A 17,938-nucleotide genomic window follows, 5' to 3' on the forward strand; every position below is an offset into this window, starting at 1 on the left:
CCTCCCCAGGGGCGGGGCGCGCACACGCGGCGCGGGACGCACGTGGCCCGTCCCAGGCCGCGGGCTCGGGCCAGCGGGGCTCTTGCGAGGTGAGGTCTTTTGACTCCGGGGTAAGGTGTGGTGCTTCTGTGGCCTCCCGAGTTCTGGGTGGGTAAGTACGGTTCCCGAGAGCCCTTGCGCTGCTCTGCTGCCCGTCGCCGTGGCCGTGGCTGACGCGGGCTCCCGGGACCCTCTACCTGACTCGCCTCGCCCAGGGTCGGAGGTGAGACGCCCCTCCCACGGACCCTCGGCACCCCTAGGTCTTGAGAGGATCGGACCAGCCCAGGATACTGAAGGGCGTGGGGAGTCGGCGGGGTGGGGACTGTCGCCATCCCGGCCGGGGGCGCGCGGAATCTGCGGTCCCGGAAGAAAAGACTGCGCCGCGACGGCCGGAAACGCCGCTCGCGAGGCGGAAGCGGAGGGTGCCCGCAGGTGCAGTGGGAGTCTGTTCTGTCACCGCCGAAGACCCTCAGTCCGAGGGCAGGGCGTGGCTGTGGCGAGGTCTGTCAGGAAAAAGACTTAGAAGGTCAAAGGTGCTGATGCAGAGTCTCCTCTTCAGGGACGTTATTCACCTCTGACCGTCAGATGTGTTCTTTCTCGGTGCAACGTCTCAGACATTAAAATGTGACAGATTTTAGGTTGCGTAAAAAGAAGCCACTAGCACTGGTATGCACTGTGCATCCATTCTGTCCGCCTGCTCTTAATCTGAAAATATGGCTGTAAGAGGAAAATAGCAACCTGGGGCTCATGCATTCTTTATGTACCCAGTGTTAGAAACCAAGAACCCTAACTCTAAAATACATTTATAACTATTCTCTTTCCCTTCCTGAAGTTTTTCCTCCCCCTGCATGGTTTTTTTTTTTTTTAGATTTATTTATTATGTATACAATGTTCTGCCTACATGCCAGAAGAAGGCACCAGATCTCGTTATAGATGGTTGTGAGATAGCTCACCATGTGGTTGCTGGGATCTGAACTCAGGACTTCTGCAAGGCAGTCTGCACTCTTAACCTCTGAGCCATCTCCCCAGCCCCTGAAGTTTTATTTTAAAGATCATAATGTCATTTTTCTATGTGCAACTGTATATTGGAGAGAAAGAATGAATATAAATTATGCCGGTAATAGGAATTCTTGACTGTGATGCCATTTGGATTCATATCCTAAATTTACTTTTTTACTAAATTTTTAAGACTAGGTATGGCTATATCATGTGGTAGTACATGTCTTTAACCATTGCAGGGGATGGGGGAAGGGCAGGTGGATCTCTGAATTCAAGGCCAGACTGATCTACATATTAAGTTTCAGAATACGCAGTGAGACTCTGTCAAAGAAACAAAAAACAAAAAGTGCTGGGCTTTTAATCCCAGCACTCTCTAGGCAGAAGCCTGAATTTGAAGCCAGTAAACAAAATAAGTTCCAGGACAGCTAGGGCTACACAGAAAAACTGTCTCAAAACAAAACAAAACAGACAAAGTTATCTGGGAGTTAAGCAAGTTTTGTTTTGAATTTGCCTTATAGTGAAGATAAAACTGTATACTAGAAATTTCATACTCTACTCTTAATGTGTCAATGTTGACTTCTTCCTATAATCTTAGGTTCTAGGAGAGTCAGGACAATTCTGCCCCTGAATTGAAACCAGTGGGGACTGAAGTTCTGCCCTGCCCACGTGTGTGTAGGAAGGCATCTGGCACCTTGAGACTATAGTTGACAGGTGTGAGCTTCCATATGGGTGCTGGGAATTCATCTTGGGTTCTCTGAAGAGCGGGCAGTGCTCTTAACCACTGAGGCATCTCTCCAGCCCTTAAACTTGTTTGAGAAGACAATTTAACAAAAAATATGTAAATTCAAGTTAGGTAGATAGGTATTTACCGACTTCACAACAATGTTGTTTTCCTCAAATCCATTTTTTTGTTCTTGTTTTCACAGGAAGGAAAAAAATGTCTCAAAAGCAGCTGAAGGAAGCCTTTGTCAGTAACCTCAGTGGGACCAGTGTGGTGGAAGTGACCGAGGGCCTGTGCTTCCCTGCCTTCTGTATCCTGTGTAGAGGCCTTTTGATCATTTTCTCACAGCACTTGTGCTCTTTCTCAAACACCTGGAGCACACGCTTCCTCATGGACTTTGTGGTCTTGATAGTCCCCCTAGTGATCACTCTAACTGTATTGTCTTCTTTTATCCTCCTTGAGAATCTCACTGCGATTGTCTGTGGAGCATGGCTGCTGTATCAGATATACCACAGGAGGACTTGCTATGCCAAAGTGCCTGTGCAGAAAGTCTTTGCAAACTTCTTGAAAACCAGCCTAGAATCAGAGTACAACCCAGCCATCACCTGTTACCGGGTCACTAACAGTGTATTTACTGCTATTGCCATTTTGGCTGTGGATTTCCCACTTTTCCCTAGAAGATTTGCCAAGACTGAACTCTATGGGACAGGAGCCATGGATTTTGGAGTAGGTGGCTTTATTTTTGGGGCTGCAATGGTTTGTCCAGAGGTTAGAAGGAAATATATAGAAGGGTCTAGATTTAATTATCTTAGAAAATCCCTGTATTCTGTCTGGCCATTATTCTTCTTAGGAATGGGAAGGTTAGTCATTATAAAATCCATAGGCTACCAGGAACATTCAACTGAATATGGAGTTCACTGGAATTTTTTCTTTACCATCATAGTTGTGAAACTAATAACATCACTGCTTTTGATTATTTTTCCTTTAAATAAGTCGTGGATTGTGGCTCTCAGCATTACTGTGGTATACCAGCTAGCCCTTGACTTTACTCCACTCAAGAAGATAATTTTGTATGGCACTGATGGCAGGGGCACAAGAGTTGGCTTGTTCAATGCTAACCGAGAAGGAATAATTTCCACTTTGGGATATGTGGCAATACACATGGTTGGTGTACAAACAGGATTGTATGTGCTTAAGAGAAGAGCACATGTCAGAGACTGGATAAAAGCTACTTGTTGGGTTTTCTCAGTAGCTGTTGGCCTCTTCATTTCTCTTCATATAGTGCAAGTAAACATAGAAGCAGTTTCTCGAAGAATGGCTAATTTAGCCTTTTGTCTGTGGGTGGTTGCTTCCAGCCTGATGCTTCTTAGTTGTCTGTTACTGGGTGGTATAATTTTGAGTTTTGCCAAGTTTCTAGTTAAAGGGACTCTAGTTCCATGTTCTTGGAAACTTACACAGTCTCCTACCACAAATCAAAGACATTCTGAATCTCTAATACTAGAAGCTGAAAAAAAAGAACCCAGTCTTTGTTTGATCACAGCTCTGAACAGAAACCAGCTGTTTTTTTTCTTACTGTCAAATATAACAACTGGTCTGATTAACCTGACGGTTGATACATTACACAGTGGTACCTTATGGACCTTAGTTGTGCTCAGTATTTATATGTTTACCAACTGTTTAGTTATATATGTACTTGATTTACAAGGTAAAACCATAAAGTTTTGATGATGAGTAGGTAAGAAATATGTATTTGAATATTATTATTTTAGTGGAGAAGAATGAGAGTGGGGGGAATGTGTTCTTTGCAGTCTAGTCTTAACCATACTTTATTATGAAGTTTCAGTCCCCTATGATAGAAATTAAACTTTACCTTTTTTTTAAGGAATACTCTTGTGTCTGTACTTGTACTCGGATGTTTAATACATGTCAACATTATGTAAAATAAGCCAACAGAAGTGGCATGAAACTTTAATCCCAGAACATGGGAGGAAGAGGCAGGCAGATCTCTGTGAGTTTGATGCCAGCCTGGTCAGCATGTTGAGTTTCAGGATACCCAAGGTTATGTACAGAGACCCTCAGGGGGAAAACGAAAGTAAACAGTCTTGTTACTTATTGGAACTTAGAAAACGCCAGTACTTTAAAGAACTTGTTCATAGATTTTGCCTTGTTGGAGCTTACAGTTGTACTCCTACCTCAGGCTCAGTGCTGGGATTGCAGGCATGAGCCACAACACCCACTCTTGATAGTTTTGACACTGGAAGATGGGTGGTAATTTTTACTTTTTTTTTTTTTTCCGAGACAGGGTTTCTCTGTGCCTGGAACTCACTTTGTAGACCAGGCTGGCCTCGAACTCAGAAATCCACCTGCCTCTGCCTCCCGAGTGCTGGGATTACAAGCGTGCGCCACCACCGCCCTGCTAATTTTTACTTTCTATATATCATTATGGCACTGTGTTTGTGATTTTTCATTGAATATGTAATTAAGTGATTATAATGTTTGTGTTAAAATAGCTGCTGGTCAGGGTGTTTGTTATTTATTAGCAATCTAAATTATTTGTGTAGTTTAGAGTAGATAGAACCTCCTGATACAGGTTTGCTATTTTAAATTAGTTGTCTTCATATTACAGATTATATGTTTTGAGGTGCTGTGAATCAGAACTTCAGTGTGCTGGGCAAACATTGTACTGAGCCATACTCCTAACTCTCAAAATCTATTTTTTGTTTAAAGATTTATTTATGTATGTGAATACACTGTAGTCTTCAGACACACCAGAAGAGGGCATCATATCCCATTACAGATGGTTGCTGGGAATTGAACTCAGGGCCTCTGGAAGAGCAGTCAGTGCTCTTAAAGCTTCTGAGCCTTCTCTCCAGCCCTCAAAATATATTTTTTAATGTAAATATACTAATTATTAAATGTGTTTTGTTCAATTTCTTAGCTTGGTGGTTAATTTAGTCTTAAATGTGATGGTTAATTTAATGTTAATATGACTTTGTATTTGCTGACTACAATTACATCAGATTTTATTTTCAATTAAAAAGACTTGAAATTTAACCAATAAGATTTTATAGTATGTAAATTTAGGATGACTAGGAAAGGTGATTGATTTTTCTGCTGTGTCATACACTGTACTAGTACCTCACAGTTTATCTGTTGGAGCAGCCAGAAGGCAGAGTGACTTAACTAATACATTCAGTTAGAGAAAGTAGTTATCTTATGACTTAATGCAGCTCTCATTTGATGTGTTGCTTTTTGTTAACAACTGCTTCTTTTTTTTTTTTTTTTTTTGAGATGGGATGTCACTATATAGGGCAGGCTGGCTTGGAACTCACTGAGATCTACCTGCCTCTGCCTCAGGTGTGTTGGGTGTGTGCCATATCTGGCACTTTTCTTATTTAATATTGTATTTACTTATTTATTTTTGTGGTACTGGATATTGAACCTTGGGCTTTGTGAGCCTGCTAGACCAAGTGTTCTACCACTATATCCTAGCCCTCCATACTTTTCTAGTTTCACTAATCTTATATCTTTGATAATTACAGGTGTTAACTAAAAAGGACAAATTGTACACTGTTTTTCCTCTCTTACAATTCCTAATGTCCTAAAGAAAAGCTAATGAATTCATAAAATCAGAATTAGTAGTCAAAACTCCTTCTGATTTGTTTTTCAGAAGAGAATGGTCACAATTGATTTACTGAGCTCTAATGTTTCTGGTATAGGTGCCAGGAATACAAACAGATGAGACAAAATCCCTGCCTTTAAGGAGCTTACATTTTAATTTATGTTTATTAAAAAGAATACCTAATATGTCTATTTAATTCCTATTTTGAGAAAGGGTCTCTGCAATCTAATCTGATTTTGAATTTATATAAACTCCCTGTCTTGCCTCTTCAAGTGCTGGAATTACAGATATGTGCTACCATACTGGGCTTGTGTTTCAATTTTTTTTTTTTTAGATTTATTTACTTTATACATATGAGTACACCACCGTTGCTCTCTTCAGACACACCAGAAGAGGGCATTAGACCTCATTACAGATGGTTGTTGGCCACCATGTAGTTGCTGGGAATTGAACTCAGGACCTCTGGAAGAGCAGTCGGTGCTCTTAACCACTGAGCCATTGCTTCAGCCCTTGTGTTTCAATTTTTAATTAAAAAAAGACTTCATACTGTCAGATCAAGAAAAGGAAAATCCAACTTACAGATTTTTCAGATGTACTAATTTAAATAACATCATGTCACTGATTTTACCACATCAAATACAGCCATTATAGTGAAAACAAGGTATTCTAGCTTGTCAAATGCCATTGTTTTCATAGCTTGATTCTTTACTAGTACCTGGTATGTATTTAATAGTGAAAATTGTAGTAGCTATATACAGTATTGGCCAATATTTGTTACCAAGCATAACCTAAAATTCAAATAATCAAAGTGGGTACATGGATTGTAGTAGTTGTAGACATAAACCACAAGATTCCCTAAAAATATCCGTATTTTTACTGTGTATTCTAACCTGTCAGAAGGTGCATGAAAAACTGGATTTAAGCTAAAGATCACACTGTTCTGCTTTTAGTATGGCCCAAAGACATATTTACTGGGTAATCACACCTTTGGGAACACACAATGGTTCTTCCAGTTTATTATGTCACCTACTCTAACAATGACCACACAATGTCATAAGTCAACATGGCTAAGGATGCACTATGGTTTTTTTTTTTTTTTTTTTTTTTTTGGTTGTGACTTGAAAGACTTCATGTGATCAAAATACTTTTAAAGGTCAGTAACAACAGCTTTTGCCTATTTTACCAGAAAATATTCGATCTGTCCTTAAGATCAGGTAGTTGTAAAAGCAGCGAATGGATTTATTATTAAAACCATCTAGACGAAACCTTTCCCATCCTTTCGGCGTTACAATGGACCTCCTTAGACTAGGACCGAGAACGTGGCAGTGGTCAGAACTGTCCTTACAGCAGCTCTGCTTCTCGGAAGATGGTCAGACCGAAGGGCCTTTGGCCACTATCAGTACTTTGCCCAAGGGAGTCCCTTAAGTTAATATTAACTCAAGAAGTTCCTTCAGTCAGTAACAACAGCTGCACATAGACTACAGTTCCATTTTCTGTCTATATTAACAACAGATTCTGCACGTATTTCCCATCCTGTCAAGAGATCTTGACGCAGTCCCCCTAAGGCGGCGGGCTGGGTCAGTCGGGGTAGCAGGGCCCTTTCCTCCAGCCTTCCAGTGGTGGAAGTCCGCAAGTGTCAAACCTGGAAAACAAGGCCAAAGGTCTCTGCACGGAGGGCCGCTCCGTCTGGGTCCACCCGGAGTGGGCTTCTCGCCCCACCGGTCTCCAGAGAGCAGATCCCAGTCCGTCCCGGGCAGGGACCCGGGCTACCCCCGCTCGGCCTCCCTACTGGCCCCGTTTCACGCTCATTTTGGCAAATCCGCGGCACCAAGCAGGTCAGCCGAGCGCGACGGCACAGGGAGGTCCCCCCCACCCCTACACGCCGATTTCGAAAGTCGGGACAGGAGCGAGGCGGCCGCGGTCTCGCGAGAAGAGGCAGGCCCCGTCTGGAGTTCGCGGCCCTCTCGGCCCCACCCTCCCCACGTCCCCCGCCCTCCCTCCCACACTCCCCGTGGCGCGAGCGGCTGACTGAGCCTGGAGAGGAAACGGCATTCGCAGCCGCGCTCCCGCCCAGGCCGGCCCTGACGCGGGCCTCGTCAGCCGGTAACGGGGAGCAGAGGTGGGGGTCAGGGAGGCGTCCGCGAAGTCAGTGAAGGTCAGAACCGAGAGCCCTTCTCCGACCTGGGTGAGGACTGGGTCTGAGCTTGCCCCCACCCCGATCTCTGCAGAGCCGAGGCGGGGTCGACCCCTCCCAGGGGCGGGGTGGCGCTGGGCAACTGCAGCCTAGGGGCCACCCTGGGCGGGGCGCTCCGACAGGGGAGAGGGGGTCAGCGGCGGGGTTCGGGCATGGGCTGCGGAGCCGAGGCGGGAATGGGCTCCTGGAGCCCGGACTCCCGAGCCCGGCGGGGATGTCCCGGGGCCAGCAGGTCCTTTCCGCCTCTCCTTTGGACCCTGACTGGAGGCCAGCGGACGGGCGGGGGGTAGGTGGGGGAGGGCAGGCGGCGCGAGGGGGCGGGTCCCGGCGCTGCGGGGCGCTGATTGGCTGAGCGCGTGTGGAATCGGGTGATGGGAAACGCAGCGCGGCTCTCCCGTCCTCTCTTGCTCCGCGCCCCCCCACCCCTTTCCCCCGTGGCGAATGTGCTGCGAGGTGGCGGGTGCTTACGCTCGCGGGGTTTGGCTGTTGCAGGCAGGAGCTGGGAGGAGGCAGCAGCGGCAGGAGCAGCAGCAGCGGCGGCGGCGGCGGCAGCAGCGGCAGCTGGGAGGAGGTGGTGACGGTGGCAACGGCTGCGTCGGGGACGATGGCGCGACTGGTGGCAGTGTGCAGGGACGGGGAGGAGGAGTTCCCCTTCGAGAGGAGGCAGATCCCCCTCTACATAGACGACACCCTCACGGTGAGCGGGCTGGGCCGGGTTGGGCCCGCTGCTGCCCTGGCAGCTGTTTCCCCTCCTCCCCCTCCCCCAGGCCGAGCTCTGCGCACTGGAGAAAGAGTGTTGCAACTCCTAGGCGAGGCCGCCTTTCCGACAGGCCCCACAAACTCGCCTTTGCTCTGGGCTCCTTGTCAGGCCCCAGATCCAGCGCCCCCGAACGCACTTGGAGGTCCCCTCCTCAGGTCTTCCTCCCTTTCAGAACCCTTGGCCTTCATATCTTCCTTTGAGACGCTGTTTGCCTGAGCACGCGCCTGGGAGAAGGGTTGAAGGAGCTAGGGCGTTTAGGGCCTATCCTCTACAGAAACCACTTACCCTCCGGGAGGCTTAATTATCTGAAAATGTCGCAGCTGCATTGTTACCTGTGTATTTTCTGTTTTAACACTGTAGCTATCACTACATAAACGTAATTACTGAGGGCAGAGTGACATTCTCTTGCACATTGAAGATTCCACCTAAATGACTTGATTTCTTAATACAGCTCATATTGCCTAGTACATTAAAATTCTTGAAATGATTGTGTTAAGCCATGACTCTTCAAAATGGATCTTCTTGGGGCATTATTTGGTTTACAAGTAGCCCAAGACCAAATTATTGACTGTGTAAAGTAATATGAAAAGCTGACTGCTCATTGTGGATATGAAAAACAAACGTGGGAAGATGGTTGTTCTAAGACTTGGTGTTGGTATACCTTTGCCGACCCTCTGCCCTATGTTGTTGTACTGTTTCCTTTAAAAGGAAATGGCAGAAATTTGTGTTGATTCTGAGCAGGAAGCAAATGCAGTTGCTTACCATAGTTAAATGAACCTTCTCCGAAAAAGTTTTGAAATCTTCATTTTGATGCTGACGCTCTTGGATTTTACACTCGCCCATTGTGATCTGATGTAGATAAGTCTTTCGACCTTTGACTTTTTTCCACTCAAAGGCAGATCGGTTATCTTCCTGAAAAAAATAATTTGTAGTTATGTACTGAAGGTTTTAACATTTTATGTAAAATGCAAGTCATTGTGGAGATGCCAGTTTGAGCCTTTCTTTTTGCCAGTCTCAATTAAGAGTGTCAGTATTTTTAAAGAATTAGGGGAGCTATTGACTTGTTCACTTAGGTGGAACTTTTCAAGAGAAAGCGTCCTTTAAAAAAATAGTCGAATGATTTGAGTAGAATTTATGTTAGAAATTACTTGTATGTATTAGTTATGGTTTCTTGAATTTTAATTTTAATGGTCTTGTATTTAAGATAGTTAAAAAAAGCTAGAAACCAGTTAAATGATTTCTTTTGTGACAGAGCTTGGTGTAGTTCATTTGTTATTACCTTCTGTCCCCTTCACCATAAAACCTTCAAAAACACAGTTTGATGATAACCTTTTTTTGTGCCGAAAGTGCATTTTTCCCCTTAATCCCGAGGTTTGGATAATTTTTTTTTTTTTAGTATATAATATGAAAACAGAAAAAAACATTTTAAATTTTGTCTATTTACAAATTTTAAGATAACTTACACTTACCTCTCACATAACCACCTTTAGTGTGAATGTAGCACATTAGTCAATATTTACTTCATAAAGCACTTTAAAGTGAACAGTATGTTACATTCTTGACAATGATGTGAGTTTCCAGTTTTTTTTATAGATATATTTATATTATGGTTTAGTGTAACCTGCTTTTGCCTTGTACTGGGTGTCTGAATTTTGCTTTTATTACAGACTCGTTACGAAGACAATTTAAGCTTATTTAAATAACTTCAAATAATAGGTATATTTCCATGCTTAGGAATGACTTTTTGTCACTAAGGACAAATTAATTTTGTTAGTCTTGGAAACTTGTGAACTATTGTTGAATGCTGTTAATGAATGAGTATTACCGAAAATTCACATAAAGCTATGCTGTATGTAGGGATGCAAGCTTCTTTCAAGATCTTTCTTCTCAATCCCAGTTAAAGGGAGAATATAGAACAGAACACCTGTTGGGAAGTGGGAAGAGGAAACAGAGGTGTGTGCTGTGCAGTGGTCCATTGATATTTGATGGCTGTGTTTGCCTGAAGCTAGCTTGGTTTGATCTTTGTTCCTAGGAACCCAAAGGGGAACCTTGTGATCTTTTGAGTAAATGGTTTTAGCAACCTTGTTTGCAGAAAAATGTTAGTCTAGTTCATTCTGGTTATCACTGCACAAAGACAGGGTTACACTGGAACATTTTGTGTGTGTGTGTGTACATATATACATATATATGTATATATGTATATACATATGTGTATATACACATACACATATATATTCATTTTGTGTATGTGTGTACATGTAGGTATGTATGCCATAATATATGTGTGGAAGATAGAGGACTGTTGATGGGGAATTGGTTCTCTTTCCACTGTGTGAGCTTTGGGATGGAAGACAGGTTGTTGGGCTTTACAGCAAGCACCTTTACCCACTAAGCCATCTCTCTGGCCCTCTCTTCTTTTTTTAAGATGGGGTCTCAAATTCCTGGACTTAAATGATCTTCCTATTTTAGACTCAAAAATGCTAGGATTAAAGATGGTGCACCACTACTTTTTGTCGTTTTTTTAATGCTTTTAATGGTTGTACAAGTTGTATATTTCATGTCACCCTTCCATGAGGTTCTGACTTCTCATTTTTGAATAGTACCATTTTTTAATAATATCCATATTTAATAATATGGGTAATGCATTGAGTTATTAAATTTTTCCCCTTGGGCTTTTGGGAGTAGAATTACTGAAGGATAAGAACATTTTACAAGCTTCTTGTTTCATGTTGTTGAATTATTGCAACATTTTTAGAAGATAACTCTTCTAATTCAAATTGATCCAAAGAACTGTAAACTGGGGTGCCAAAATGGCTTAGTGGGTAAAGGCAGTTGCTGCCAAGTGTGATGATATAACTTCATTGCTTGGGATATAAATGGTAGAAAGGAAGAAATGGTTCCTCTGACTCCTATACAAGCACCTCTGGCATAGATATACCCCAACCCCCCAATAAGAATAATAAATAGACTAGAAATTGATAGGCATTCTGAACTGTCTGAGCCTAAAAAGCAGAAAATAGTAATCCTAGGATTAGGAGTTTAGCATTTGCTACAAGTTTAGTATTTAGTGTTTTCTTTTAGCTCTTTAGTATTTAACTCTCCTAATGCATGTTAAACTTAAGTAATTTTTGTGAATAATGTTACAGAAGAGTAATACTAAATGACAGTTTGATAAATGCAATCTTAATCTTATTGATTAGAGCTCATGGGAATGTACTGAAATTTTTTTTCTTTTTTTGTGGCCTGGTAAAACTGGGGCAGATGCTTAAGAGTGAAAGTCAGTAATGGATGCAATAAACTTTACAAAGTAGTCATCGCTGCGCAATGACTTGTTCTATTTTTGGATGGCTCTGGATAGGTATCCTCATCATGCAGCGAACACTAATGATTCCTCTGTGAAACCACACCTCTTGTACTTTACAGGGCTGACTTCCTGTAGGTAACCCAGAATCTAAGAGAAGTCAAGGAAGTGGTTTGAAAGAATGGAGGAAAACACTGCTAGTGGCCCCTTGGCCTTTCCCTTTTCTTACATTTTTCTTAAAACATTAAATGACATACACTAGTTGATTAGAAAACAATAAAATAAAAAGCTGTTATCCTAAATGTTCGAAAGGCAAGAATGGGGTAATTATTTAAGGCAGAGTATGTGGTTCAAGAGAAAATATAAAGAGGTCAACTCAGAAACGATTTGATTTTGATAGTTATGCTAGTTGTTAAGAGTATTGGCACCTGTGTATTTGTTCTTTTTTCTTTCATTTGTGTGCATATATGTGTCTATATTTTATTAGTGTTTGAATCCAGTATCTCCCATATGCTTTGCAAATTATCTAATGAGTAAACATCCTCATACCTTCACAAAAAAAGTTTTTATTTTTATGTGTGTGGTTGTTTGCCTGCATGATGTGTATCTGTGCGCCATGTATATGTCTGATGTTCTTGGCAGGCAGAAAAGGAAGACTCATCCCCTAGAACTGGAGTTACAGATGTTTGTAAGTCACCATGTGGATGCTGGGAATGAAACCTGGGTCCTCTGGAAAGAGCAGTTCTTAACTGCTGAGCCATCTTTACAGGGTCGTTGTTGCCGCAAACCCAACCCCCCCCCCTTTTAAAATTTCAGATATGGTTTCAATAAGGTGGTTAGGCTGGCCCCAAACCTTTTTAAAAGCTCATTTATTTATTTGTATGCATGTTTATGTGTATGAACATGTATACCCACCCCCACTCACATATGTGGTCCAGGTCAGAGGACATTTTGAGGGAGTTGTTTCTTTCCTTTTAATGTGTGGGTTCCTGGAATTGAGCTCTCTGGTCATCAGGTTTGGCAGCAAGCACTTTAACCTGCTGACCGTGCTGGCCCTGGCCTGAACTTTAGATCCTCTTTCTTCAGCCTCTCAAGCCACTGATTGCTACCTAATTTTATTTTCCTTTCTTGCTCTGAACACAGGACTGCTCATATTAGACAAGTACTGTACTCCCAACTCTAAGCCCAGCTTGACAGTTAAATTTCTTAGTCTCTTAAGTCCTGTGAGGTGATTCTGAGAAACATGTGAGTTTGTTGTTTTGTTTTCCTTCCAGTGCTGGAGGTCAATCCTAAGGCCTTGTTTGTGGTAGACAAAAGCCACATTTCTAGCCTGTGGGATTAGAAATTAACTATTTTTAGTTTTAGTTTTCAGGACCAGAGTTTGGAGTGATGATGGTTATGAGGTAGAAGCATAGGTATTTTTTTAATATGTAGTCCAGGCTAGCCTCAAACCCATGATTTTTCTGCCTCAACCTCCTGTGTGCTGGGATTATAAATATGTAACATCATGTCTAGCTTAGACCAAGGCTTCTAATATCAGGATTATTACTTTTAAATTTTGATAAGTTCGACTACAATAAATATAGTGGACAATATACATATTAGATATTTTGACTGTACATTAAAGTGATTCTCAGATTATTTATAGCTACAGAATTATATGAATGACTTCAGTTTTACTTAGTAAAGATGATATCAGAGTGCTTAGAACATACTTAGTAATGAAGCTACAGTAAATGTTGTTACCACCACCCATTGGAGGTAGTAAAGCGAAGACTGGCTGGGCAGCAGTGGCCTTTTAGTACCAGCACTCAGGAGGCAGAGGCAGGTGCATTTCTTATTTCAAGGCCAGCCTGGTCTGCAGAATGAGTTCCAGGACAGCCAAGGCTACACAGAAACCCTGTCTTCAAAAACAAAAACGAGATGGGGTGGGGGTAAAGCAGAAACAAGATATTGTGATTGACAAACTTGAAAATTGGAAGTTTTTTTTTTTTTTTTTTTGGTCTTTTGGATTTTTTTCTTTTTTCTTTTTCTTTTTTTTGAAGCAGGGTTTCTCTGTATAGCCCTGGCTGTCCTGGAACTCTGTAGACCAGGCTGGCCTCGAACTCAGAAACTCGCCTGCCTCTGCCTCCCAGAGTGCTGGGATTACAGGCGTGCGCTACCACTGCCCAAAGATTAAGTTTTAATTTATTCTATATATGAAGGACAGCCAGTGGGCAGTGGTGGTGCACACCTTTTTTTGTTGTTGGTTTTTGTTTTTGTTTTTTCGAGACAGGGTTTCTCTGTATAGCCCTGGCTGTCCTGGAACTCACTCTGTAGACCAGGCTGGCCTCAAACTCAGAAATCTGCCTGTCTCTGCCTCCCAGAGTGCTGGGATTATAGGCATGCACCACCACCGCCCGGGCTATTGGAAGCTTTTAAGCAGTAAGATTGAGGCATTTTATATATGCATATTGAAGAAGAAACTATAAACAATAAAAACTATTGAAGTGGAAGCCTGTCTTACAAGATGGAAGCAGGGAGCACCGGCTCCTTGTTAATAAGTAGTATGTGTGTATTGTAATACATTTGGAAAAGAAAACCATGCACGGTAGCTCATGACTGCAATTGCAGCAGTTGGGAGGTGGAGGCAGGAGGATTAGGAGTTTGAGGCAGCTCTTTTTCTATAAGCTAAACTATATACATGCAAAATTGTCCATGCAGTTTTGAGTCTTTAAAACTGGAATCCTCTGCATGATTTTGAACTTCAGATCTTCCTGTTTTAAATGATGAGATTATAGGCCTGTGCTAGTATGCACATGAAGATTTATGCAACCCACAGCTCTGTACATGCTAGGCAGGCACATATCTACTTCACACACCAAGCCTGGAAAGGATCTTTTTAAGGCAACATTCAATGAAGTGGGGTTTGCTATTCTTGTTTTTGTCTCAAATTGCTCTATTTTGACTCATCGGATATACAGGAATTTGAACCCTTGTTATCTGGAAATAGTTTGTCCTTGTATAGTATGTTTGATATTTTTTACATTGTTTTTATTAAGACAGGTATGAAATATATGTACACATGTATCTCTGCACAATTTGTGTGTCTGGTGTCCTTGGAGGTCAGAAGAGGCTGCTGGATCCCCTGAAATGAGAGTTGTGAAAGGTTGTGAGCTGCCATGTGGGTGCTGGAATGGAATTCAGATCCTCTGTGAGAACTAGTTCTCTTAAGTGCTGAGCCATCTCTCCAGTCCTGTGCAATGTTACCGTTTTGAAGGCATACATTTTCACCCATCTCTGAATTGTGATGCTTTCTCATCTTACAGTTGAGCTCTTTTCTGCATCAGTATATAACTTTATGGATTGAAAAAGAAAAAACATCTTATTCCCATGAGTTTGTATGTGCTCATGTGCCTGTAGGTGCATATGTGTGCATGAGTACAGAATCAGCCAAATCAGAGGCGTCGGATGACCTTGGAGCTGGACTCGCCCTCCCTCCACTTCATGGATTTTAAAATCTGTAATGTCACAGATCAGTGAACCTACTAATTTACATCATCACACACTGAAACCTCCTAAATTCCTCTGGTAATAGTTTTTAGTAACTGAATAAATACCTCAGTGCTTCCTTTTTCATCAAATGTAGCACAAACCTTTAGTAAATGCTAGATACTAAGTTACATAAATGCTAGTTGTTTTGTTTTTTTTTTTTGTGGAGTTGGGAATTGAACCCAGAACCTTTAGTAGGTTCTGTTAGTACTAGCTAGGCTAGTATTCTAGTGCCAAGCTATATCCCAGCTCAAAATATGTATTAGTTTTCAAAAAAAAAAAAAAGCAAAACATTTCTTTGTCGGGGTGGGGGATGGGCCAGATGTCCCATAGTGAACATTAGAGGTTAAAAGACAATTAGTTTTTTGTTGTTGTTGTTTGTTCTTTTTTGGTTTTTGGAATTTTTTTGCGGGGGGGGGGGGGGGGGGGGGGAGGTTTCGAGACAGGGTTTCTCTGTATAGCCCTGGCTGTCCTGGAACTCACTCTGTAGACCAGGTTGGCCTTGAACCAGAGTGCTGGGATTACAGTCGTGTGCCACCACTGCCCGGTTCTAAAAGACAATTTGTAGAAGTTTATTTTCTTCCTTTCACCATTTGGGTTCCAGGGATCAAACTCAAGTTATCAGGCTTGAGAGCAAACACCTTGATGGTCACCTGAGTCAGCTCACTGGGCACCAAATATATTTTAACAAAAGAAATCTGATGTTCCACAGTTACAGGGAACTAACTTAATTAATGTAGCTAGCTAAATATTATTGCCTACTACCACTTTAGAAAATACAGCTTATTCTTACAACTGCTCTATGAAGTAGATACTAGAAATTACTACTCAATCTTATTTTACAAATAAGGTAATACAAGTTAAATAACTTGCCCAGAGTCTTGACATAGATACTAAGTGACAGAGCCTGGATTTCTACTGTGTGTGTTTGCCTTTAGTGCCTTTGGTCCTAATGACCACACTATGTCTGTCTTTAGAAATTTATATACTTTTGGCCAGTGAGGCAGCTCAGCAGGTAAAGGTACTGTGTCTACCAAGACTGGAAAACTGAATTTGATTCTCAAGGTCCACATTGTAGAATGAAAGTGCTGACTACTGCAAGTTGTTCTCCAACCTTAGTACGTGTGCTTGTGTTTGTGTGTGAAATTTTAAAATAGAAAAATTTGTACACTGAATATCAAGACCCCTTTTTGCGGAGACAATTTAGCTTAATAGATGTTTCTGTCCTAATAGTTTATAAAATTTACTGTATGCTGTACAATGTGTACAAAGAACCAGATGAGTGATTTCTGTTCTGTTTGCCTTTCAAGATGGTGATGGAATTTCCTGACAATGTTTTAAATCTTGATGGGCATCAGAATAATGGTGCACAACTAAAGCAGTTTATTCAGGTAATGGTTTTTAAGTCATTGTTTTCAGTTATGTATGTATATGTTTTTTAGGCCATTTAATATTTAGCTGTAACTTGTAATTTCTTTTTGTTGTTGTTTGAGAGAGCAAATATTGTAGTTCTGATTGGCCTATAATTATGTAGACTGGCCTTGAAATCACAGAGATCTGCTTGCTTCTGCCCCAAATGTCCTGGAATTAGTTTGTCCTACCACACGTTAGCTGCAGCTGCTGATGCTGCTCCTCTTCCTCTTCCTCTTCCTCTTCCTCTTCCTCTTCCTCTTCCTCTTCGTCCTTCCTAAAGGAGCAAAAGCCTAGGTATTAATAGTGCATTGAAGTGATTTCATTTTTACTTTTGTAGTAAATATAGTTATATACCTGATTTATAGATTATTCATGTGAAAGAATTGAGTTGTGTTTACATTTTACAGGTCTAAAAGTCTTTGATTTTATCAGGTCATCTTTCCTAGTTTTTATAAGATAGGGTGTGCAACATTTTATTAACTTGGGGGCTAGAGTATTTTTATATGTGTGTGTGTGTGTATATATATATATAATATATGATATATATTATATATATATATATGTATTTTTTTTTTTGAGTCAGGGTTTCTCTGTGTAGCCCTGGCTGTCCTGGAACTCACTCTGTAGACCAGGCTGGCCTCAAACTCAGAAATCCGCCTGCCTCTGCCTCCCAAGTGCTGGGATTACAGGCGTGTGCCACCACACCCAGCTTTTTAAATATATTTTTAAGGTCAATTTTGCAATATGAATTTACTAATTTTTATTTAGACATAAGATTTTATATATATATACTGGGTTTTTTGAGACAGGGTTTCTCTGTGTAGCCCTATAAGATACTTTTTAAATACTCAAAAATTTATAATTAAGATAATAGGAAATGAGTTGTTAGATTACTTAAGAATTCTTTTTACTTTTAAAAATCACTTTGAAAAACTAATGGTGCCGGGCGGTGGTGTCGCACGCTTTTAATCCCAGCACTTGGGAGGCAGAGGCAGGCGAATTTCTGAGTTCAAGGACAGCCAGGGCTACACAGAGAAACCCTGTCTCGAAAAACCAAAAAAAAAAAAAAAAAAAAAGAAAGAAAGAAAAAAAGAAAGAAAAGCTAATGGTAAAAATGAAGAAATACCGAATATTATCTTCTTACCTAACAGTTCCCTTCCTTAATTAGAAGGAATTACTTGTCAGGCTTTTCGCCCATTTCTCTGTTGCTGTGGATTCCATTTTTCTTTCTTGTCCGAACCAGTAGGTTACATTCATGTACGTTAATTTATTAGTTACTCATCGTAGGCTTGGTTCTTTCTCAAAGTTAGAAGCCAACAGTAATAAAAGAGTGGTTTTATGTCTTAAGGAATCTTCAT

At 41.6% G+C, this 17,938-nt stretch overlaps 2 protein-coding genes and 1 long non-coding RNA gene across 10 annotated transcripts in view; 2 read left to right on the top strand and 1 right to left on the bottom strand.

The window, feature by feature from the left end:
• Window positions 1–6: 6 nt before the first annotated feature.
• On the top strand, window positions 7–4,689 carry Pigw (phosphatidylinositol glycan anchor biosynthesis class W). Of its 5 annotated transcripts, none has more exons than XM_052196701.1 (2): window positions 7–89; window positions 1,965–4,689. In XM_052196701.1, the coding sequence occupies exon 2, from the start codon at window positions 1,976–1,978 to the stop codon at window positions 3,482–3,484; it is 1,509 nt and encodes a 502-aa protein (XP_052052661.1). In that variant the 5' UTR covers window positions 7–89; window positions 1,965–1,975; the 3' UTR covers window positions 3,485–4,689. The 5 variants fall into 5 exon arrangements, with proteins under 5 accessions (XP_052052661.1, XP_052052660.1, XP_052052657.1 ...); XM_052196700.1 differs by lacking the exon at window positions 7–89 and adding an exon at window positions 94–151; XM_052196697.1 differs by lacking the exon at window positions 7–89 and adding an exon at window positions 192–262.
• A 1,907-nt stretch (window positions 4,690–6,596) lies between these two features.
• On the bottom strand, window positions 6,597–8,138 carry LOC127694923 (uncharacterized). The gene is made up of 2 exons (XR_007979875.1): window positions 8,044–8,138; window positions 6,597–7,023 (listed from the first exon to the last, which is right to left on the bottom strand). It is a non-coding gene; the product is annotated as an uncharacterized LOC127694923 (long non-coding RNA).
• Window positions 7,747–17,938, top strand: part of Ggnbp2 (gametogenetin binding protein 2) — a 30,604-nt gene continuing 20,412 nt past the window's right edge. For 2 of the 4 annotated variants that reach the window (XM_052196695.1, XM_052196696.1), the window contains exons 1-2: window positions 8,153–8,272; window positions 16,478–16,558. In XM_052196695.1, coding sequence (XP_052052655.1) covers window positions 8,180–8,272; window positions 16,478–16,558 — 174 coding nt within the window. In that variant the 5' untranslated portion in view covers window positions 8,153–8,179. Of the gene's footprint in view, window positions 7,862–8,067; window positions 8,273–16,477; window positions 16,559–17,938 lie in introns of those variants that run through there. The other 2 variants (XM_052196692.1, XM_052196694.1) reach the window with 2 other exon arrangements.

This window comes from Apodemus sylvaticus, chromosome 10 (genome assembly GCF_947179515.1).
Source record: "Apodemus sylvaticus chromosome 10, mApoSyl1.1, whole genome shotgun sequence".
Lineage (NCBI taxonomy): Eukaryota > Metazoa > Chordata > Mammalia > Rodentia > Muridae > Apodemus > Apodemus sylvaticus.

Excerpts from the sequence above, each read along its gene's own strand:
- Pigw (XM_052196701.1), top strand. The coding sequence starts at position 1,976 with ATGTCTCAAAAGCAGCTGAAGGAAGCCTTTGTCAGTAACCTCAGTGGG.